The sequence below is a fragment of the Coturnix japonica genome, chromosome 7, assembly GCF_054131305.1.
Source record: "Coturnix japonica strain WE chromosome 7, WE-NBRP24, whole genome shotgun sequence".
NCBI classification, from domain to species: domain Eukaryota; kingdom Metazoa; phylum Chordata; class Aves; order Galliformes; family Phasianidae; genus Coturnix; species Coturnix japonica.
In genome coordinates this window covers 14,448,834-14,472,306 of record NC_140669.1, presented here as the reverse complement: position 1 = coordinate 14,472,306, position 23,473 = coordinate 14,448,834, and the positions used below count along the sequence as shown (strand labels likewise).

Below are 23,473 nucleotides of genomic sequence, written 5' to 3'. Positions count from 1 at the left end.
CTTATCTACTGCTCATCATCTTCCCTGCTGGCTTCTGCTGACAGTTTGTGGCCTTTTTTGGCTGTAGGTGAGAGATTTCAGCCCAGCTGTATGTGCAAGGACCTGCTGATTGTCTTGATTTTCTTTTTTATCAAAGAAAAACTGTGTTCATTGAAAAATATGGGTTTAATAGGGAAAATGTATCCTCCCATTTAAACTGAATTCAGTGCATGGTTACAAACGGCAACAAAAAAATCCTTTAAGGTGACAGAGTCTTACTCAGCCTCTCCAAAATCAAACACTGTTTGATTCACGGTTCTGAAGCTAAACTTTGAGCTGGAGCTGTGTGAATTCTATCAAGGATAATGAAAACCTCCCCAGAATAAAATAAGAAAAAAAAAAAAAATCCAACTATCAGTTTGGGTACAGAATAATAATATTAAAAAATCAACAAATGGAATAGTTCTCTTTTAAATATCATTGTCATCTAGATAATATATCTGTAACTTGGGAGCATGGGGTGCTCTAGTCATGAGTATAGCACAAGAGTGTGCAGATCACAACAGAATCTGGTTGGTTTTGTCCCACTGTGGCCAACTACTGACTCTGGGAAGGTGGGGATTCATAGAATCATAGAATAGTTTGGGTTGGAAATGACCTCAAACGCCATCTGATTCCAACCCCTCTGCCATGGGCAGGGCTGCCAGCCATTAAATCAGGCACTGGATTCAATTGACGTGGGTTGGGCTTTGTCCCTGGCAGCAGCCAGCATAGCTCAGAGCTAGGAATAGGGTCAGTCCTGCTAGCCCAGAGGATGTGTGTCATCGCCTCTGCAGCTCCGGTGCCGTTCGTTTTCCTCCAATTGTGCCTCGGCTCAGCCCAAATTCTGGTTTCTTAAAGCTGGGATTTTTCATCTGAGAGGTTCTGCAGAGCCACCCACAAAAGGGACTCTGGGCATGGCTTCCAAGAAATACCACTCCAAATCAAGTATCCTGCTTACGCAAAATATTTTCCTAGAAAAAAGGTGAAGCAAGGGGGAACGTTTTACTTCTTATACTCCTTGTAATGAGCAAAACCATTTCGTCTGGCAGGTTTGAATACTGCTGAACAAGCCAGGTAGCGGATACCACATCAAGACGTAAAATAGTCATGGAAGTATTTTATATATTATGGCAAGACTGTTTTAGCATTAAGTAATATAAAACTTAAGATGCCAAATGACTGAACCAGCTCCTCCCACAGGCTTACATTGTTAGTTTTCCGTGTCTCTGTGCCCCAGGAGCCAGTTGGGGATGAAGTAGGTGGGTGCTGGTCTCTGGGGCACTGCAGCAGGAGTGGGGCAGGAACAAGTGTTCACTCCATAGGGCTCCTTCCCGGCTGCAAGAGGGGATGGCATCCAATGATGGACATTGCTCCATCAGCACAAACATCAGGGACTGATTTAAATGGCTCTCATTGTTTATTATGGCTTCTGTGCTATTTTTTGCTGCTGCCGGTACCTGATGTTGCAGACCTGTTGAACTCTATGGGAGGAAGATGCCCGTGACCTGATATCTCTTGTGGCCAGGATGTCCCAAGGTCCCTGTAGCATAAGGAGATGAGAGGTAGCACCCATGGGGTGCATTTATTGCAGGTCACTCACCCGTGGACCCTTTTGGGGTCACTGGGCAGACAAAAAGGATGCAAATCCTGTTAGGGTGGTGAGACATTGGAATAGGTTGCCCAGTGTGGTTGTGGATGCCCCATCTCTGGAAGCATTCAAGGCCAGGCTGGACAGGGCTGTGAGGAACTTGGTCTAGAGGGAGGTATTGCTGTCGATAGCAAGGGGTTGGAACTGGTTGATCTCAAAGGTGCCTTTTAACCCAAACCATTCTGTGATTCTATGTAACACTTGGATTTACCGTGCATACATGGAACTGAACATCCCCTTTGTGTGTTTTTGGCTTGGTGTGTGTGTTGTGTGAGTGTGTTTTACAAAGTTGCCCCACTGCACTTCTTTGCTTTGGTGTGAGTTTCCAGTGCCCTGGTCTGTGCTCCTCCATGCCTGTCACAACACACCGGTGTAGTGCAGCATCCAGCAGTCAGCCTTTTTCAGAGCACCCCAGACAAGGCAGCAGGATGCTCTGCTGGAATCCCCATGCTTCCCTTTGCAGATGCTGTCATGCTGCATGCTCATTTGTCTGCTCAAGGCAGAAATATTTCTGCTGATATATTGCAAAAGATGTAATAATAATATTTGGGCTGATTGATTGCTCTGCAGCAGCATTGTTGGCAGCCACGCTGCAAATGCCTGTCCCTGTGCTGAGGCAGAACTCAAACACCCCCTGATCTTCCCCAGCAGGTGCAGCTGAGGTTGGTTATTGGGAGAGGGTTAAGGCTGGGATTGCTTGGGGCTGCCGCTGCAGGAAGCTGCATTGTGTGCTGGCTTTAAACAGGAGGTTTGGGAGATCAGCGCTGGATCAGAAAACAGGGACTTGGGAGGAACAAACACTCGCTGCTTCAGAAGGGCGGTGATTTCCTTTTGGGTAAACACGTCATTAATCTAAGGGAGCACATTCTTTTCCATCAAAAGATAAGGGATTCGGGTTGCATTTCTCAGGGCTTGGTCTTTTTAGATTGTTTTAACTGTGGCTTTCACTCCTTCAATTACGGACTTTATATAATCTCTCATTTTGGGTTTGCCGCGCTTATTATGGGTGCAGAGAAGGTCTCAGACAAGGGAACTCCTTTCCTCCTTCCTTTAAAGATGCTCTGATCCTTTTCCCCTCTACGTTTTGCCAAGTTCTTGGCTTTTTCTTTATATAACGTAAAATATTTCTACTTCTTGTTCCTTGTAACAGTGATGCATTTAAACGTACTTCTGCAGCTTGTCCTGACTTACAAAGGTGGCTTTCCAGGAAGCCAGGGTTGGGGACAGCAGACAGGAGCTCTGCTCTGCTCTTGTGCTTCTGCTCTGTCTGGGAAGATGCCAGCTGTGGCACCCAGCTCCATTTTTGGGACCTGGCTTTTTTCTTCTTTTACTGAGTCTGTGTGATCTCTTCAACCCAGGGACTTTGTTCTGTGCTTTCTGGCGTTGAACCCATTAAAACAACAGCAGCGGGGTGAAGGAAACTCATCTGGTGACAGATGTGTCAAGCTGGAATTTAGAGATGAAGTTACGGTGTTGAGTCCACAATAGCTGTGTTTTTATCACTGTATAATCACTGACATGCATGCATCCAAGAACTGCTTACTCAGATCCCCCAGGTTTGGGGTGCTGGGGCTGAGATGGTGCTCTGGGACAGATGGATGTGACCATCATTGGACCAGCAGGTCAGGCAGGAGCTGCGGGGTTGACAAAGAAAAGGGCAAGTGAAATGTGATGCATTTAATTCCATGGGTACATCAGTGCCCAGGTACCACTCAGGCCACCCATCTCCATTCCCCCCCCCTGCAGCTCTTCCCCTTTTTTTCTGTTCCTTCCCAACCTTCCAGCTGAAGTATGCACATCCAACAGTGAAGCAGAAGATGTCCTGAAAAAATGTGAAAGCATTTTTGTATCTGTACGAGTTCAGCAAAGGTTATGTTTGTTCTCAGAACCTGCCAGCGCAGCTCTGCCTCTGTCAGTGCTTTGCATTCCTGGCTCTCCAGACCCCCATCTCCTCAAGGGCTGGGGCTGTGCTGGTTGAAATCTGCTCCTGCACTGCACAGCCTTGAGTTCCAGTGCACAGTGAGTTGGAATTCCCTTGGTGTGGGAAGCTGCTATTCTTGTGACTGGTAGTGGGTTTGGGTGAGTTTGGTGGCCACCAGACCATCCAAGGACAGATTTGTTCCAGGGATGGGGGAAGGGTTTGCAAGGGTTTCAGGAGAGAATTTCAGTCCTCTACTCTGCAGCACTTGGGTGTACAGACCTGTATAGAAATCAGTTTGGTTTAGGCCACCCAACCTGATTGACCACAACTTCTGAGAGTTACCAGAAAGTGACATGGCTTGTCCCCAGCCCATAAATCCTGCTCTTATACCTTGTCTTTGGATGTGAGTTTGGAGGGAGAATATGCAACTGTGACAAGACAGAGTGAAGCTTTATCTATGGGACTGTGCTGTAGGAACTGTCTCTGCTTCCTCCACACTGATGTCCCCAGGTGTACCTCCAGTGCACGTGCTGGGACCCTGCACTGGGAGGGATCTCAGTGGTGGCCAGTGGGAATGGCTGGATCTTGGGGCTTGTTCCAGGAGAAGAGGGAAAGTGAGAGAGAGAAGATAATGATGCCAAGGCTCTGTAATTACGTTTTGGCTCTCCACATGGCACATCACACAGGATCTTGGAAATGCTGGGGTCAGAGCTGGGCAGCGTGCTGCAAGACAAACGCTTCCAGCTGTTCCTCTGCAAGCACATCTCAGTAAGTGCCTCTCTGCGGCTTTTCAGGCAGGAATGTGTGGACCTACTTATTTAGGAAAAGAAAGCACTTCAAGCCTTCAGTATCCACCTTCATAATTAAAGTCTCTAATCACAAGCAGAGCGCAGTACGTGACAGCCTTCGGGGAGCTGTTTCTTAAGGTAGTTTTCCATTTTGCATTATTTCGCTCTGTGCTCAGGCCTGCCTCCAGGCCAGGGTTTACTTAACCTTAAGCTTGTGAACAGGCTTATTGAATTTGGCCAGGACCTGACTAATCTGTAATGAGCTCCAGGTTGTCTGTGTGCATTTGTGTAATGAGCTGACCCCGCACTGCCACCACCACATCCCACTCCTCTGGCCTCTAGAGTTGTGCTCTGAGCAAGGGAAGCCTGCTCAGACACTTCCATCCTCATTGCTGGGGAGGGAAAAGGCAGCAAGAGGAGCCCAGAGCAAGCAGGGATGGAGAGAGGAGGCCACTGCTTGTGCCTGGGGTCTCCATGGGAATCCCCAATTGGCTTTGTAGTGCTTGGGAGCGAGGAGGATTCTCACCCTGGAGCCTCTTCCATCTAGTTTGTTCTAGGTGTTGTTTTGTTGTTTGCTACTTCGTTTTAATAAGGGCAGCTGGAAGGACTGATGGGTGAGGTCTTTGTAACAAGCAAAGCATGCCAGGAAGGGGTAACTTAGTGAATATCCTCTTTCAGATTCAAAGTATGCACTTCGATTCACATTGAGTTGAGGAGTTATCTATGAAGATTTTTGTCTAAACACACACAAAAAAAGATCAAAAAACGCAGAAACAATTCAGAGACATTGCAGTGAAACATTGCACCTTGGAAATATTAAAATGTTTTATCTAGATTCAAAATCTAACTTGTTTTTCCCTGCAGTGACGTTTTTCATTTGAAATAGACTCGAAATCTTCTTTAAAAAAAAAAAAGGAAAAAAAAAAAGAAGGAAAAATAAATGAAAAATTAGAATCCCAAAATGAGAATAAATCTTTTGAGGTTGAGTGAAATAGTTTGCCTTGAACCCAAAGCCTTTTGGTGTTTTAATTTGTCAAACGTCACTGAAATAATTCAGAAGTTGGATTAAGTCAATTTCTTTCTCTTTTGTACTTCAGCTCAGCCACTTGAGAAATCCATTATTTGCCTTCTTCTTATTGAGTATCTAATGATGTAAATAAATTGTTACTGCTTTTGATTGTTCTTTTCCCATAAGGCTGACACAGCAGTGGGGAGGAATCGGCTTCTTTGCCTTCTAGCATGATGCAGGGAAGATGTTTTATTGTCCTTCAGCTCCAACCCTCTGCAGACCAGCAGGGATCAGGCTCATTAAGGGCATGATTTAGAGGCTGTGGGGCCACATAAATTAACAGAGAGCAAAATTTGTCAGACACAAATTTTGTCGTGAGTGATGCAGGAGGAGGGAGGAGGATGGCTTGGATCTCAAGTGCCCAGCAGTTAGCGAAAGGGAAGAGATCTCCTTGCAAAAATTAAAAACCAATTATGCCTTGTTGGAAGATCAGAGAGCCAAATATAGACCCTATCGCGTTTCCTTCCCTCCTCCTTCCGAAGCGCGGCCTTTTGAAGTGCACTTTAAATGGGATGTGGATAATTGACTCCGTGAACACCCGTGTGAGTGCTCTGTTGGTTTAACCAATTGGTTTCAGTTGCTGATTCCTGTTTTGTTTTGGATGATTTTCAGCCCAATTGCCCCATCAGTTACAATTAGGACACTTGATACGACTGACAGAAGGGTGGCCAATGGTTTGTCACAGTCGCGGGCATGGTGACAGCTGGGAGATGTTCACAGCATGGTGTGCTCAGCACTGAGGTCGTGTGACAGCACTTGACTTAAATTGATGGTCATTGCCCAGTGTGGCATAAAGCTGATCAAAAAGGACCTGGGTTCTGTTTTATAGGAGGGTGATTGACTGAGAAATGAGACTGGCCTAAGAAGTAACATTTGGATGAACTTTTCTTTAATAGGGATAGAATGCTCCTGATTCTGTATAAAGGGGAAATTTGGAATTGCTGGGCTTCCTCTGTCCCACCAAAGCTGCGAGAAGAGGAAATAGAAGTGGGACAGAGCAGTTTGTGTATCCTGTGACTTTTTCAACAGATCTTTTGCTGTCATGTTCAAGTAACATTTGCCATTGTTTCGGGATGTGTGTGTATATACAGACAGTCTCTGCCATCCAAGATCTACAGTTAGATGAATGAAATGGGAATGGGAAGAGCAGGTAAATGGAAGGAGTGTGAGAAATCATTTGGCTCCTTAAGATTGGCAGAGGTTGGTTGTACCAAGAATGTCTAGTCACTGTGCTGATTGCAATTGATAAGGTATTTGGTCCTGCAGTTTAAGATATCTGCTTGCATTCGCATGTTCTGGTTGTCTCAGAGGATGATAGTTAATAACACAGGGAGCTACTTGACCATATCCCACCTAATTGTGTAAGCTGGACCTGAGTACAGGCCATCTTTCTTCATCTCTCAGAAAGCTTAAAATTAAGAGCTGTGCTGAAACCAGTGGGTGGGGGCTGCAGTTCAGATGTTTCCTGCTTCCTTTCTTCCTCTGCAGGTCTGACAAGGGACTGAAGGGTCTCAGAGTCTCCCTTTGGCCATGGTATGGCCAAAGTGGTATTACAGAAAACATAGTCTGGTTATGTACTTGGCATTTTGGTATGAAAAAGGAGACAAAAATGTTGTACCCAGTGATCTTTCAAGTCCCTTCCAGCCTGGTATTAGTCAGTTATTAACTTGATTAGTCAAACTGCATCAGCTCATCAGTTAGTAATACAGACTCCAAATCCATCTGGAAGACCCTAGTCAGAGACATTCTACTCACAGAGGAGGAGATTGTGTCTGGTGAGGTTCTGCAAGGGTTTTGTTTGTATTCATTGGTGTTTTCCTTAAGCGCTTGGATGATGGAAAGCAGGTTGTAAGCAGGTTAAATGTGCTGCTTGGATCGGCTGGTAGGATCTGGCTTCCAGGTGACCAGGCACACACTGGGGCAGTGGCATCAATCAAGACAAAGTCCTACAGCCTGTCAGAAACGGTCGTCTGTGCCAGTGCAGGATGAGGACTGTTCCAAATGGGTGAAAGGACGTGATAAAAGAAACAAGGCAGATAACATAGAGGCTGGGCAAGTGCTTCAAACAGGGTGATGTTGGTTGGGCAGGAGGGAAAACCTGAGACAGGAAAATATGAGACTATACCATTCAGAGAGCTTGGAGTCCATGGGAGATTTTCCAGATTGGTTGGGCAAACTTTTGTCAAGAATGGCATTGTTCTAGTTGATGCTGCTATGAAACATGAGTTGGAGAAGGTCTGTCTGTATGCATGAGTCCTCTGGCTGAGTTGAATACTTCCCCACGCCTTTTGTTTTAATAGCAAAATGTTTCTATGAGGAGCGGATGAAGAACTGTTTGACTGCAGTCTGAAATTTTCCTTGAGGAGTTTGGTGGAAGTTCTGCAGCCAGCATGTGTGCTATGGGCACAAACTCCAGTTAGAATTGTAGGGGCTTTGTCTGAAAAAACGGTTGGGGTCTAGTGTTGCAGGAATGTACAACACACACAAATTCCCCCTTTATTTCTACAGAAGCTGCAGCTTATGCAGACTTCTGTGAGGCCCAGAGGTCAGGGTGTTGCACTGAGCATATTCCCTTTAAGTCTCATCTGCAGCTTGTTCCTTGTGAAGATGACTACAGCTTCTAAAAGCCAGGCAGCAGGAGATCCATCCATGTTTGGGCAACACAATGAATGCAGATGTAGTAGGAAAGTTTTGATTATCTATAGGATTTTTTTCTGTGGCAACTTCAAAGCTCTGTGGTTAGTTATATTCTGACACTTCAAATGAATATGTCTTGTGTTTGGAACTCTTGATTAATTTTCCGGTTGAATCTATTGTCCAAACATCACTAATGCTGCCTTTGAGGCATGGGACAGCTTTGATGGAGTCGTTTAAATTTCTGGCTGTCACCCTACGCAGCCATAAACAACATCCTGCCTGCTAATGAAAAAAAATCAAGTGATTGCAGTCACATGTCTTGTGGAAATAAATTGTAGTGGCTGGAAGAAGAAAGAAACCAGTTTTGCTCACCTCCCCCCAGAGCAATCACAAGCATTTGGGGTGCTAACAGGGAGGAGCTGTTTCTACAACAGAAGATACCCTGTTAAAAAGCAGCATCGCCTGCTGAAAATGAAATTATTCATTTTGTAGATGTATCTTTAATTCTGTCACCCGCTTTCTAAGTTATCTTTTCTACTCGTGGGTTGTGATGGTCCTTGGTAGGAGGGTTTAATGGGAAGGTGCTTGGTGGCAGAACTCACTATAAGGCAGCACAGCTGAGATGTGCTAGTCATGCCAGTCACTGCTGTCCATTGCTTTCCCTGGCATCGGCACCCATTTAACCACTCTTGCTTCTTTCCCCCCCAAAAAAGTTGACGTTCACCATTTCAAACTTCCACTGGAAACAGCCTCTGACATCACATGTGTTTGGTGGGGGGTGAGTTAGGCCATTGGTTCTCCTACTATTTGTGCAGTTTCTGAGGTGTTCCTTTTGCCCTCCCTGTGTTTGCAGAGCATGGCTTTGTTGGCTACTCGGAAGAGCTTTTGTTTAACAACACGCTGCCAGACTACAGCCAGGGGGAGTCCTTCTTCACTGTTTTTGGAGTGTTCTTCCCAGCTGCCACAGGTATGGTGAGTTTGATCCATCCCTCCACAGACACATCTCTATGGGAGATTCTCCAGGCTGCTTGTCAAGCCTATGGGTTGACATGATGGCATTTTTTCCTCTCCTCCAAGGATTAGGCACAGATCTTGGCCAATGCTTCAGGGCCACAGGATTCCAAGCTTTTTTAATTGTGATGGTCCATGATTCATGTTGCTAGATAAGGTTTGTGATAAGATCCTGCTGGATGGGAAGGAAGGGGGTGGAGGACTCTCAGAGGCTGAGCTGGACTGGCTCCAGTGCCCAGGATGCTGACCTATTGCTCTCTGCACTGCCCATACAGCAGGACTCAGGTTCATTAAGTGTAATTGGATGCTTTCATGTCATTCCTTCCCTTAAATTAAGAGGAAGATCGATGTCCCCTCTCCACAGCTGGTACTCTCCAGAGGGAATGGAATAGCTATCAGTTGGAGTTAAAATACCTTTTGTTGATGCTGTTTTTTAAGCAATAAAAAGTACCGACCATGAGCAGTTTCCATAGCAATGAATCCTTGGATTATAGGATGAATTTGCAGAGGATTAGCTCTAAGCAAGTAGCTGAAAGTTGTTAGTGGAATTGTTGCAGTACAGGGAGAGAAACTGAAAGGTTTTGTGAAGCAGATGAGCTGGAGAAATGATCTATCAGAATCACTTTGTCAGGTATACCTAGAGCAGGATCCCAAATTTTCATGTGAAATCCTGTCTCCCAGCTTACCAGGTTGGCTGTTGCCTCCATGTAGGCTTCCTCATGGAAAAATGGCCTGCCCAAACTGTTGGCACCATGGAGCAGTTGGCTGCTGCCCTCTTCCTTATTGCTTTGGTCTCACCCACCAAGTCCCTCAGCCACCAAGTAGCCCCTCTGCAGAGCCTGGCTTCTGATGCAGGAAAGCAGGAGAAGAAGGAACAGTTATGACAGTGCTGTGCAGAAAATTGCCGTATTATAACCATTAACCATATTAAATGCTTCTTCATTACTGCTAATACCTGGCTGCGAGGAATAAGGCCAAAACTAATAGATATAATTTATGGCAGCGTGTTGCATTATTAGTTAGCAGTTGTAACACCAGTAGTAATGTTAAATATTCTCTGAAAACACGGTTTGGACTGATGTATAACTACTTTGGTTACTGCAGAGCTTTTTCATGTGTTCTTTTTAATTGCTTGGTTATTTACAGGATTTAAATTGTTGCTTTGGAGCTGCGGTGCCAGTGGTACCATATAACACCACCATTGTTCCTGTTATTGCTGTTTATAGCACTGCAGTGCTTAGGAGCCTTGTGAAAGAAAACATAATGCTACATGGGAGAACTTGTGATCTGATTAAAAACGATTAAGAAGGCAAGAGATGGGAGTCAAGACTTCTCTGTTCCAAATCACAGCTGAGAGCCCCGTGCAACTTCAGAGCTCCCATCTCCAAGGGCTGGTGCAATGTCTTAGCCTGAATCCTCACCCATGATGGACGCTCAGTACTGCAGAGGGGATGCCAGCTTTCCTGGTGCCCCACACCCTGCAGAAAGCATCTGCCCACTGCATTGCAGGCAGGAGGACGGGAGGGTGCTCCTCCATGCCTGGCAGCAGGCCCGGCAGCACGGGCGGTCTGTGGGCTTCCAGGTGACATTGCAGGGATAGTTTTGGCAGCAGCATTAATAGCAAGCTGGAGAGATGCCACACAATTGCTAGGCCTCTTCTGCAGGGCAGAAAGGAAAGGAGTGGCAAGGATGCATGAGCATCACCCGCAGCTGCACCTCTGCTTTGTCCTCCTGAACCATTCCCTGTGCTATTCCTGCTTCTGCTGGGACCCCCTTGGTGATGTGGACAAAGCATTGGCAAGCACAATCCTGTGCATTAAGCTTTTCAGTTCAGGGAAGGTTTCAGCCAAGCAATTTGTTGTTCAGTGTGGGGGGCTGCTTTGAGCTGCTTTGAAAAACTAATTTGACCCCAAATGGTATTTGGTTCAGCTTTTATTATTAAATGTTTTGTTTACTCTTTTTAATTTTTAGCATATGTTGATTTGTAATCTGAGATGCTGTTCTAATAACAAAAGGTTTTGTTTTTTTTTTTAAGAAAGTGTTTAGGAAATTGTGAAACAAGATGTTTGGGCCCTTCTGAGATGAAGTGTTTCTTTTTGAAGTGAAACTATTTTGATATTCTCCAGATAAACTCTTTATTCTCCCTTTGCAATTGTTATCTGAATTCAACTGGTGTAAGTCTGGTCCCTAGGACACGGTGAGAAGTGCTTTATAGTTGTCTGTTTCCATCAGAAATAGCTCTGGAAGCTGTTGAAGAAGACAACTCAGGTGTTCTGCTTTAAGTCAGAGGCAACCACACTCAGAATCATAGAATTGTGAACGTTGGAAAGGCCTCTAAGATCACCCAGTCCAACCATCATACCATGCCTGTGACCTCTCTAGGTCATGATCCTCAGTGTCACATCCACCCTGTTCTCGAACACCTCCAGGGATGGTGACTCCACCACCTCCCTGAGCAGCTGTGCCATTGTATCACCGCTCTTTCTGAGAAGTATCTCCTAATATCCAACCTGAACCTCCCCTGGCACAACTTGAAGCCATCACTTCAACTTCCCATTTAAGCAGGGATGTGCCTGAGGAAGGGGGCTCAGGAGCTGCCTGCCCGCACCAACACATTCAATTGTTCAGCAGCCTCACAACTGCCAGCGCAGCTTCAAGATGAAGTTAAGCATCTGTGTTGTGCAGAGAATGATTTTCTTTTCTACCAGATTCCAAAGGTTTTCTGCTTAATGAAAGAAGTGTGTTATCGTGTGATACGAGAAAGTAAGATGATGTTTGAGCGGCATTACTGGAAAATGTCATTGTGCTGACACCAGTTCTGAAATAAACCATATTTGGCACTTGCAAAATGACAGCAAATAGATTGAGAAGTTTTGGGCTAAGTTATCAGATGATGTAAACTGGCACAACTCCACTGGAGTCTGTGGAGAGATGCCAGCTTACATCAGTGGAGAATTTGGCCCTTTTAAACAATCAGCTGCAATTCCAATCTCAGATTTTCCATTCTTCATCTCTTGGTTGAAGGAAAAAAAAAAAACCAACAACAACCAATAAACTAAACGCCACAAACTTTCACATTCTATAGTCATTGTTCTGGAAAATGCAATACAATGGCAGTTTACAGGCAGTCATATCTACAGATATAAGTCATAGCTGGTAGAGATGTAAGCCAGGGTTGGTGGAGCTGATGCTAGTGTCTAATGTACAGTGTAGGTGGTCTCTTCGTGCACGTATCCACTGCCTGGACGATTCCCAGGTCAGGATTATGCTGGGAATAGCAGCAATGTACAGACTGTCTCAGCCATAATTTCCTGGCTGAGCTGACTGTGTTTTCATGCTTCCTTGTCCAGAAGCTTTGTCATTATCTGCCGCTCTCTGAGATAATAGCTGGTGTGGAAAATCCAGCCTGCTATCTCGTTGAAACAGAGAGGTGGATATTTCTCAGTGGACAATCTGCAGATAGGATTGCTTGAGTTCAGAAGGGATTGGCCATTTCCTTATGGAATAGATGTGTCTGGAGGATGAAATGTCCCAACTTTTCTACTTGGTTGGAATTTATGTGCAAGTGAATGTATTTTTCTTCTCTTTAGTAGCTAGAGGCTTGCAAACCAGCCCAGCTCACGGTGTGACCAAAGCTACTGATAGTGGAGTTTGTTCAATTTCTTTTACTTTAATTTGTTAGAAAGGAATTGGGTTGTCCTTTCATTGAAAAATGACGTGGTTAGTTCGCTGCTCACGCAAGATCTTCTCAGTTCTGTTCTTTGGCAGCTGGCACCCTATCTGGATAATTACTTTTTGTCTGGTGGTAGAGAGATGACTTTGGCATTGTCTATACTTCTATGCCAGAAGATTCCCATCCTGTCAGGTGTAGGAGTAGTCAGCATGGAGGAGACAGATGTTCTCAGGCACTCAGACCAATGCTATGTTGGATCTTGTTGTGGTGACCTGGGCTTTTGTCAAGGGAGCCCGTGATGCTCTGGTGACCTTGGAGGTCCTTCATTGGTCTGAGTCTGTCATCAGTCCCTAGATCCAGTGTATATAGGCTCTGGCAGGCCATCTTGGGCTGCAGCTTAGTATGTTTGAGTCTGTGCAAGGGAGGCAGTGAGGTAGTCAGGGCCCTGCAGGCATCGCTGCACAAGTGACTTCACACCTTCAGCTTTTTTCATATTTGGTCCAGAAAGCACCATTTTGGTGTTTCCCCAGTGCTTTGCTGAGGTAAGAGCTTGGATGAGGAGGAGGTGAGTCAAGCTTGAGCTGGAAGATACAGAAGTGGTGCCAAGTGTTTGGGAAACTTGGCCAAGAGGAGCATTGGATTAGCAGCTGTCCTTCTGACAACAGCTTGCTCCCTTTGGAAGAAAAATATGGGATATTCTGCATCTTCTGTTTTACCCCTGAAATGCAGAACAGTATGTCACTGAAGAGTGCTTTGTGAGTACTCCACATAGTAAAATGTTTTTGACCATTTCCATGGACTTGTGTCTTCCTAACTTTTCTGACCTCCAGCTAAGCCTACTGTATAACTTGAAAAAGGAACAGTGCTTGAGCAGCACTTGGAAACTTCATCTGTGGGAAGGTACACCAGCTGATGGGCTTTTACCAGTGCTGCTCAGAACTACATCTGCAGAACAGTGTTCCAGGAGAAAATGAGCAACTCAGTTTGATTTTTAAAGTTTTCAGTAAGTCTCAAGGATTTGAATCTGATCTGAATCTGGAAGATAGCTTCTCTGGAAGCAAAGTGACAGGGCACCGTGTTTGTGGTGGAGAGGATGACAGAAAGAGGTGGGTGCTGGGTGGGTCTGAGATGATCCAAGGGAGAAAAAGAAAATAAATGAAGCGCTCGATGCTTAGCTGATGCGTTTGGCAACATGTGAGTGCCTTGTGCTCATTAGCATGCTGAGAGGAAGTGTTACGGTTCCCATTTAGCAGATGGGGACACAGAGCAGTGAAAATGGGCAGGAAGGTCTGGGACAGAGCAGGCAGATGAGATGCTGATCCCTGATTAGCAACAACCATGGCTCCCTGGTGGCCATCCATCTGTAGCCCTGCAAGGCCTTTAGAGAAGACATCCATACGGCTGAGCTGGGATTTGTTGCAAAACTGCCTGTCCCTTGTGGAGAAAGTCTTCCCAAGATGGGACAGAGATGGGCAGGAATGAGTGACTTAGGGAGACTCTTGTCCTGCCTTTGGATTGTCTGAATTCTCATTGGAATTCTAAGTCAGGTATTTTATATACTTACAGCAGATATCTGAAATATTCTGGGAGAAATTTGGGGGTAATTTAATGAGAAAAGATGTGCTTTTTTGCCAAGTCTGGCGTGACTCTCTCTTCAAATGTGTGTAAAGTCTCTTAATCCTTCTCAGGCTGGAGTTCCCAGCTCTAAGACAGAGTTTTCCATCCTTTGATCCTTCTTGTTTCCCTTTCTTGCATCTTTAGGTGGTGGTTTGTTAAGCTGAGGGCGGCCCCTGGTCATGCAATACCCTGCACTCTGGCCTAAAACAATATTCTGTTGCTAATTGTTAGTTCTGCCAGGTGTTTTCTGTGATGCTGGGGCAATCACTTAGCTCTCAATGCTTCCATTTCTTCGTCTGCATGGCAGAGATAATGCCAGCCTTGAGTGATGCTTGCAGAGAAGAGCCCAAGGCTGAAAGCTGCCACCTACGTGCATATCCCTGTTCTCTCTGCTGGATGCATGGGGTAGTCATTGAACACAGACATTAAAAGCTGCATTAGTGGTTGTCCTTTGTGAATGCAGACACCTGCAATAGATCTGCTCTAACTGACGGGCTGGTAGGACAGGACAACCTGCTGAATGCAAGCTTGTGATGAACAGTGGCATTTTTCTTTCCAGCAATCTAATGACACTGTTCTCTGTCATGTTTGCATTAAGATAAGATGGGTTTTGTTTAGTTTTCTGCTTCTTCAGCACCCCCCTCCCCATTGTTCAAAATGGACAAAGAGCTCTTTGTAGGTGTGCTGGCAGTAGCTCGTTTCCCTTGAGACAGGAGCAGTTACTTACCAAGCAGTCAATGGGAGGCAGTAACCCTACACGTGGCAGTGCAGTGAAATGATCTAGTTACTGTTCTGAAGTAATCGATTAAGTGACTGATTAAATTATGTTACATATTGGAATATATGTCATGGATGCTAGAGCTTGGATTAACTCTGGGTTGTATTTATGTCTACAAAATATAGGTGTGATGGCTGGGTTCAATATGAGTGGAGATCTCCAGAAGCCTGCTACCAACATCCCCCTGGGGTCTCTGGCTGCTATTGGCACCTCGTAAGTAATAGGCTGGGGAAAATTTACTATTTGGAGCCTGCCCTGGATGTGACCAATCCATTTCGTATTCCCATCAACCTTTTATTACTCAGCCATCTGGAAAATTAACGTCTGGCTCTCATTCAAATTCTCATCCATTACCACCACCTACTCTGGGTGAGTTGGAGAGGAGATCTGTTCACGTGGATACAGTCAGTCCTTCCTCACTCTTCGGCTTCCTCTGCTGGTTGGGATGCATGTTGGTGCTAGAGTGGTTATGCCACTGCAGCCTGGCTGTCCTTGATCAGCATGCAAAGTTCTTGAAGGCCTGTGGCATGTGGCTTTGTCACTTATTGCTGCTGATTTCAAAGCACTGTCTTTGGAAAAAGAAAAGAAAATGTAATTGTTCTTACTGAGGAAAATGAAGCCAAGAGAGTTGAAATGACCTGTGTGACTGCAAGGCCGGGGGAGCAGAGCTCTCCCCTGGCGAAATGCTGCTTTTCAGAAGTAATGCAGTGTTATGTATTAATAAGTACCTCAGAAGGTCCTTTCCTGTTTTCATTGCCAATTAAGCCACTTCTGAAAATACTACATTTAACTGCATACCCAGCTTGAGGCAGAAAGGAGGGTCCTTCTGGACAAAGTTGAATTCCTACTGCAGCTGGTGCTCATTTTGTTTTAAAGCAGGGAATTCACACCTCTGCTGCCTGGATTTTGCAGGCAACCTGGCTTATCCCTCCGATGGAACAGCCAGAGATATCCAAGGAGGATCGTGACAGAGGTGGTAAACCTGGCATTGTCCCCTGGATGAGGGGATGTGGATACAGCACAGCTGGATCATTCCCCCTGTGTGTACCCTGAGGACTTCAGGTTCCTTACCTCAGGGGAACTGTACTGTCACACCGTGGCTGTGATGTGCTGTCCCCACTGTGCTGTGATGGGTGCATGATGAGCACAGTGGTGACATCCTGCCGTGCAGAGCCAGCCAGTACAGAATGATTGAAAACCCAGCTTACAGGCACTCAGCCTTTTTCTGCCTCTGCCAGACCGGTTTTGTCTGGCTGGAGAAAATGGTTTGGTTTTGTTGTTTGCAGGTGGTTTCTCTACATGGTCTTCGTCTTTTTGCTAGGAGCCACTTGCACCCGTCAGTCTCTCCGCTACGACTTCATGATAGCAGAAAAGGTAACTTGATTTTGTGTATGAAAAGGTGTTATATGATGGGGCTTTTAGGTTGAGGGGCTTCTCTGTCATTGTATGCTTGAGCTTTTCCAAAATCCTAGGAGATTTGGGTGCACATCTCTCATTGATATTCAAGGGATCTTCCCTGTGCACATCCCAGTGTACAATTGATTTGAATAGTTTCTCATTCACCAGCATATCCAATAATGCTGAATCATGGCATAATCACTCAGCAAATAGCTTTAAGAGCTACAGTATGCTAATACGGTCCAGTGATAAATGTTGTCTTTTATTGAATATATCCTTTCTCATTGGTGGAAGCTCAGGCCAAATTGAAATCTCTAAAGAACTCCACTGCTTATCTGCACTAAGTCAAGCGAGGCTTGGGTTTTCATATCACACAGACTGTAATTGCAGTCTGAGCAGTGGGTTAGAGAACTTGAGATGTTCCACGCTGGTGTATGTGAGTGAAGGAGTGTTGAAGGGTTACGTGCAATGAACCCAGGCACTGCAGGCCATTGAAAAGAGAGCAGAGATGTCTGCGTGCCTCTCTGTCTTACTGGGGTACGAAAGGACTAATTTCCTATTATTCAGCGTTAAACCAAATCATGGGTTTACAGCACGTGCTTTGTGGTTATTTTTTGAGATGTTATCTATCAGTTTAATTTATAGCACTTCAATCTAAAATGTCAGTTTGAAACCCTGGTTTTGTTTTCTCTCCAAGTGTGTAACTGTAGCCGTAGATATCCTCCAGTCCCCAAAGTAAGCTCCAACATAATGGTGGGACTCCTGTGCCTTCCTGCTAAGGTGAAACAACATCTCTGCTTCAGGGGAAAAAAGAATGGGTTTACCTTTAACGCAATGCCTTTGTTAAGTAAATGCGACGGATGTAACAGATGGAAGGTTTGGTAATGAAACAGTACCTGTAACTGAACCAGCTGAAGAGAGAGTGATTTTTGAATGTGTGCTTTTACTTCAAAACCCTCCGTGGGGAAGAGCTGTAAAATCTCCCAGGAGGTGAATCTGAAAATGTTTGACGCTGTTAAATATCAAGAAATAAACAGGCCAAATAAAAGCAAACTCCCTTTAGTGGAACAATCCAAACACTCATTTGGCTTTTCTGAGTGGCTACAAGCAAAGCTGTGTACTGGGATGAGTTTGGAGAGAGAACGCGATCATTGCACACTGAACATGCCAGCTCCCCATTTCTGCCAGGCACAGGTGAGCAAGTGGCTGCTTTTGTGCCCCACGGTGCTTGTTTGGCTTTGCAAACATAGAAATGAGATTCAGTAATTACTCTTCTTCATGAGCCAGAAGTGCCAATTTCTTATGAAGTATTCGTACTCTCTGCGCTTAAAACCAACAGGAAAACCTTTCATCAGCCTCAGTGAAAGGGACTCTTCCCCTCTAACCCTGATTTGAATGTCAAGTAGTGCATTTAAATGCAAGCTTTTTTGGCAGCTGAAGTAATATATGATGTCTGGCACAACTGATTGTTTCTGTCAAGTGATTCCCAAACCAGACCAGTTCTCTGGGAGGAGGGGGTGATTTCTGCTTGTCAGACTCCTGCACCCAGGGTTTGCCTATTTGCCTGATGGAAGCTGATAGCTGCTAATCGTCCCCTCAAGTTTCTTCTGTCCCACAAGATAAAATTCCCAAGGCAAGTGGATTTGTGTGGGGAGAAGCAACGCTGTTGTTTGAGTGGTAAGAGATCACTATGGTTCTGAAATACATCTGGCAAACACCATGAAAACAAGTATTCCCACGGAAAACTGAGCTAAAAGCCTGTAATTAGTGGACCAAGAGAATAACTCTCCAATCTCTGAATAGACAACTTGTGTTTCAGCCTGTAGAAGCTGCCCATAACTATAGGGTTTGTGAGGATGTGTCTCTGCTTGAGAAAGGTTGGGCTTCAGCTGGCCTTGGCTCAGAGTTTGGGAGCTGTGGGCTGTGCCTGGCCCACAACTTGCTACCCACACATAGTGCTGCCCAGTTGGGCTGCCAGCTCAAGGGGTGTTGGTAAGCAACAGGCAATAAAACCACCTGTAGTGAGCAGCACTGTGACTTTAAAGGTTTTGAAGTTTTGTTCATACCAGAGGAAATTCTTTCTCATTGAAGACAGGAAAAAAAGGTCATTGTATTATATCCTTTGGAGCATGTTTTTTGAGGTGCCATTTGCTTAAGTGACAAGTTTGATTTGGTTTTACTGCAGATTTTCTTTCAGGATTGGTTTTCCCCTCTGGGACGCAGGGGTTTGTCTTCCTGTTTTGGATGGTTGGAAGCCTGAGTAGCTTTTCCTGTATGGTGTGCTCTGTATATAAGTCATCTCTCCTGAAATAAACTCACTTCCAGTTACTTAAGTGGAATCTAATAGCTGCTGCTTTGCTGCAGTTGCTCCAAGTGACAAAGAGTTTCTTGGATATGTCATGGATATGGAGTTTGTCAAATAGCTCAGTTGATACAGGATGTTCAGTATTAAATACTTTTATGGGGTAATTTTCCCATATTAATTACTTGCGCTTTATACCACAGACCAGTTAAATTTGCTGCCTTTTCCACTCAGTTCATTCTGCAATGCTATAAAACATAGGGGATCTCTGAAAATGCGCATTTAAAATCACTCGTGGGTCTTTGAAAAACAAAGTAATTGACTTTGCCTTCTCTCTGCTTCCTCCAGGTATCTTTGGTGGGTTTCTTGTTTTTGCTAGGGCTGTACATCTCATCCCTGGCCTCCTGCATGGGAGGGCTCTACGGAGCACCCCGAATCCTGCAGTGCATCGCCCAGGAGAACGTGGTCCCCATGCTCGCCTTCCTTGGACGCGGGGTTAGTGAGCCTTCCTGTGAAGTTAGTACAAAACGTAACCTGAAGGGAAGCTGGTGATACAAGGATTATGTCTGGGATGGGGTCTGTGCTCCTTGTCTCAGCCATGCCCCTGCCCCAGAGCTGTCTGTTCTTTCTGAGCACATGGACAGCCCTTCCTGGGCTTTGTGACCTCCTCCCTTGGTCCCACTTCTTTTGAGACATCTCCAGGAAGACAGCTGCTTGAGATATAACTTGGAGTGTGATTTGCTGGTGTTTTTTTTTTTGTTTTTTTGTTTTTTTCTTTTGCCATCCCCTTATCTAAACCCATGCTGATCGTAATCATGACTGAGGCTCTTCACTCTCCTCTGCCCTCCCTTTTAGGGCAAAGGTCTAAAGCTTTGTCCAAGCACCCTAGTTGAATGGATGGTAGTTTCCTCTTTATCTTTTTCTTTTATTTTTCTCCTTTCCTGCTCTTTTTCCTTGAGATCTTCCTATCTTCTTTGGTGACATGATGGCAGTGCAGTGGATTCTGTTTCTGCACTCTGGAGAAAAGGATGATGTGCCTTTTGGACTCTGTAAAGATAACAGAGAGAATAGATTTGAAAGGTTAATTTAGAGGGCTGCTTTTGAACAAAGCCTTGATTTGAATTTGGCAAGAAGCTTTTTCCTTGTCCTGGTAAGTAATCCTCATTCACATGAGTTATTTCACTGAGAACAGTCAAAGCAACAGCCAATGAGGATTGTGTAGTCATGGGCTATGCATGTAGATCAAAGTATATGGATTTTCCTTTTTCTAAACAGGGAGAAAAAAAGTTTCCTTTGCTCTAAATAACCTACAGCACCTAACTGCAGCAAGCAGCTGGGAGAACCTTAAGGTGGTTTTGCCTTTTCAGAGCAGCTTATAACTGCAGAACAAATATTGCATGATGTTGAAATTTAAGAACATTTTAAATTATCTTCATTTTAGAAGTATAATGGTTTCCTGTATTTTGTATTTCTTAGTGTAATTCTTGGAAAATAAAGTCATAATAACAGAAATAAGAATAATAGAAACAATGATAGGAGAAGCAGGAATGGTAACAACAGCAAAACCTTCCAGCTACTGAGGACAGTTGTCAGGCAATCCCAGAGCAGATTGTTCTCTACGTGGCAGTGCTTGCTGGGCTGTCAGTCATTTAGCCCAAGGACTGCAAAGTTGATTCCCTCTCTTCTCTGGCAGTTTTCTGTCTTTTTGTAGCATTTTCTGCTCTGAACTCTGGGCAAAGTGCCTCAGTGTGAAGGGCTTAGAAAGAGGTGAGAAATTAAAGGTGGATCACCTTCCCCTTCCTTCTCTCTGCTACCTTGAAAGTTGTCTAGATTTGGTTCGTGGAGAGTTAATAAGTGTAGTTTGTCCTTAACAATCTGTTCCACATCAGTTCTTCTTTTCCATGGTTTAGGAAAGTGTTGTAGGCAGCATAACCCTGGTTAATGTGAAGGACACTATTGTTTTCTGTAGCGTTAAACCTAAGCCAGAGGCATCCTGAGATCGTACCATCTGTTCCCTATCTCAGTAAGTCTTTCTAATACCTAAGATGCTTTCTGAGAACCGAGTTCATTTATCCTGGAGACATATTCCTCATTTCATTGTGAAAAGGCGTAAGGTCCCCTTTTCTATTAATAAGTAAGAGTGGAGAAAATAGAAATAGTTTCCATTTGAGCTATGTGTTTATTAGAGAAGAACATGCAGTAAATGAATCTGTAGGATGGAAAATGTTCCCCGTCTCGTGCTGTTGTTGGTGTAAGGGAGCTGGAAGAGCACCTTTCAGCTCATCTCTGAGGTGCCTCCTCTCTGCTGTGAGCTGCTGGAAAAACTCCCAAACTGCAGGACTTTTAGAAATGATGCTTGTTTTTCCAGCAGTGGCCCATTTGGGACGAACCACATCTCAGAAGGGCCTTCACAGGAGCTTTGATAAGCACTTAGTATTGTGTAGGCTGGCTCTTCAGCAATGATCGAGGAAGGGCATACTAGACCTGAGATTAAAATCTGTGAGAAGCCTTTTGAGCAGACAGCAATGTAGGGCCCTGTAGAGAAATTAGAAATGAACAGTTAACTGTAATTAACATGGTTTATTGCCAGAACACAGCCTGGCCTTCCCGTAGGCCCCACAAATCTTTCTGAAGGTTTATTGCTGCTTTAACATTTCACCATGGAGATATAGAGTGAGACTGGATGAATTTTCCAAAGACAAAGATTGAGTAAGAATTGGAGGTGAGGTGGGAACTCAGCAGTTCTTGGCTTCCAGTCTGTTAATTTATTAAGCCAGTGAGCCTCTGCTGTGCACACATGGGGGTGCATTTCATGACTAACCTGCAGACTGCTGGGATATTCACGTGTTACAGCTGAGCCGGGGGGATGCTCGCAAGTATTAATTTAAATAATTTTCTTTTACTGATGCAATAGAAAGGACCCAACAAGACTCCAGTGGCTGCAATTTGCTTAACAAGTCTCATCACCATGGCTTTCGTCTTCATTGGGCAAGTGAATGTTCTTGCTCCAATAGTCACCATCATCTTCATGTTGACATATATTGCTGTAGACTACTCCTATTTCTCGATCTCCTTGAGCTACAACATTCAGCAAAAGCCTGGCAAGACACTGGTGGAAAACTCTAGGCCTCCTCACTCTTCCCAGCCTTTGATTTTCAGCAGGCCCTCCAGCCACGCATCCGATGGAGTAATTCAAAGCAGATCAAATGGCACCTTGCTGGAATTCAGGAAAGACATGGACCAGCTTTTTAAACCATTTTGTAATGAGCCAGGTGCTGGCAAAAAGGAAGGAGCTGAGAATCTAGTGCAAAAAGTCAAGCAGAAAAAAGCAAAGAAGCCAGCCAAGCAAATGTTACAAGACAGCTTTCTTCTGGATCTTGATCACGATGCTCCTCCAGCTCGCTGTGGGTGGGATGAGACTGCAGAGCCCCCACCCAAAAGCCAGCAGTATGAGATGGGACCGTGCTGGTCACTGCCTGCTGTGGATCACCAGGGACCACCTGAGCATGGAGAGCAGCTCTACAGCAAGGCGCCAGAGGTCCCAGATCATGGGATGGAAGGTGAGGGCTGCAGGACAGGGACTCATGGGGAATGATTTATGGCCTCGGTCCTCCAGGAGGCAGGCGAGAAACTAGCTTTATATGGGACTGTCATTGGGTGATTCATAGCAATAATATGTTTTATTACAGGTGAGGATAGAGTTCATCGTAATGAATCACAGGAGAAGTTCCAATGTAATTTCCTATGGAAGATTAATCACAGGAAAGCAGGCAGGACTGTATTTAGTGTAGGGTTGTTTACTACATGCCCGTTATTCTACAAATGTGCTCCTAACACTGTGCATTAAAAAGGTTTTGAGTATTATCCTGGGGCTTATTTTGCCATAATGCTGGGTAGGGAGGGTAGGAGGGGTGGAGCTTTGCAAGCGTAAAGCTCTAGCTATGAAATGAAATGATGCCCATGCTACAGGAGGAGGCTGTAATTCATCCTCCACAGCTAAGAATCTGAATTCATTTCGCTGGCACTATGGACATTTGATACTGTTTACAGTGGAGGTTGTTGTCTCAGATCAGTAGTCTTCTATCAATGTTTGCCAATTAAATGTTGTATCTCTCTTCTTTTACAAGTATGGATACTGTGCCTTGCTTTCCATCGCACGCAATTACATATGTGTGAACTTAAAATGAACTCAGTACTAGAGCTGTAAGCTCCTTTTTTTTTTTTTTTTCCCTTTCTTTTTTTCCCTTCCTGCTTGTTTTTTTTTGTTTTGTTTTTTTTTTTTTGCTTTCATTTTAGGAGTTATGGCTGAACTCTGCCATGTCCAGCTGTGAGATGATAGAACTTCTGTTTTGGTGTCTACAATCCGGTAGTGTAAAGTAGAAAAAGACTGATGCACCAGCTCCTTTGTAACATCTCTTTATTTCTTTCTTTCTTCTTATCCCCTAGAATCATCTACAAGGCAGCAAAATCCAGAGCTGGGAATTCAGCAAATTCAAAAATCCTTCTACTCCAAATTCTGCAATTACTGGGTTTCCTTTGCTGGTGTAAGTAATTTTATTTTGAGCCTTGGTTTGAGTTTGTTAAACATGGGAGGAAGTTCATCACTTAAT

At 44.7% G+C, this 23,473-nt stretch overlaps 1 protein-coding gene across 4 annotated transcripts in view; it reads left to right on the top strand.

The window, feature by feature from the left end:
- The window catches only part of SLC12A8 (solute carrier family 12 member 8), a 42,417-nt gene that overhangs the window by 12,557 nt on the left and 6,387 nt on the right, over positions 1–23,473 (top strand). For 3 of the 4 annotated variants that reach the window (XM_015868718.3, XM_032445993.2, XM_015868720.3), the window contains 6 exons: positions 8,938–9,051; positions 15,289–15,376; positions 16,450–16,537; positions 19,212–19,358; positions 21,778–22,423; positions 23,310–23,407. In XM_015868718.3, the coding sequence (XP_015724204.2) occupies positions 8,938–9,051; positions 15,289–15,376; positions 16,450–16,537; positions 19,212–19,358; positions 21,778–22,423; positions 23,310–23,407 (1,181 nt within the window). The remainder of the gene's footprint in view (positions 1–8,937; positions 9,052–15,288; positions 15,377–16,449; positions 16,538–19,211; positions 19,359–21,777; positions 22,424–23,309; positions 23,408–23,473) is intronic. The other variant, XR_014947913.1, reaches the window with a different exon arrangement.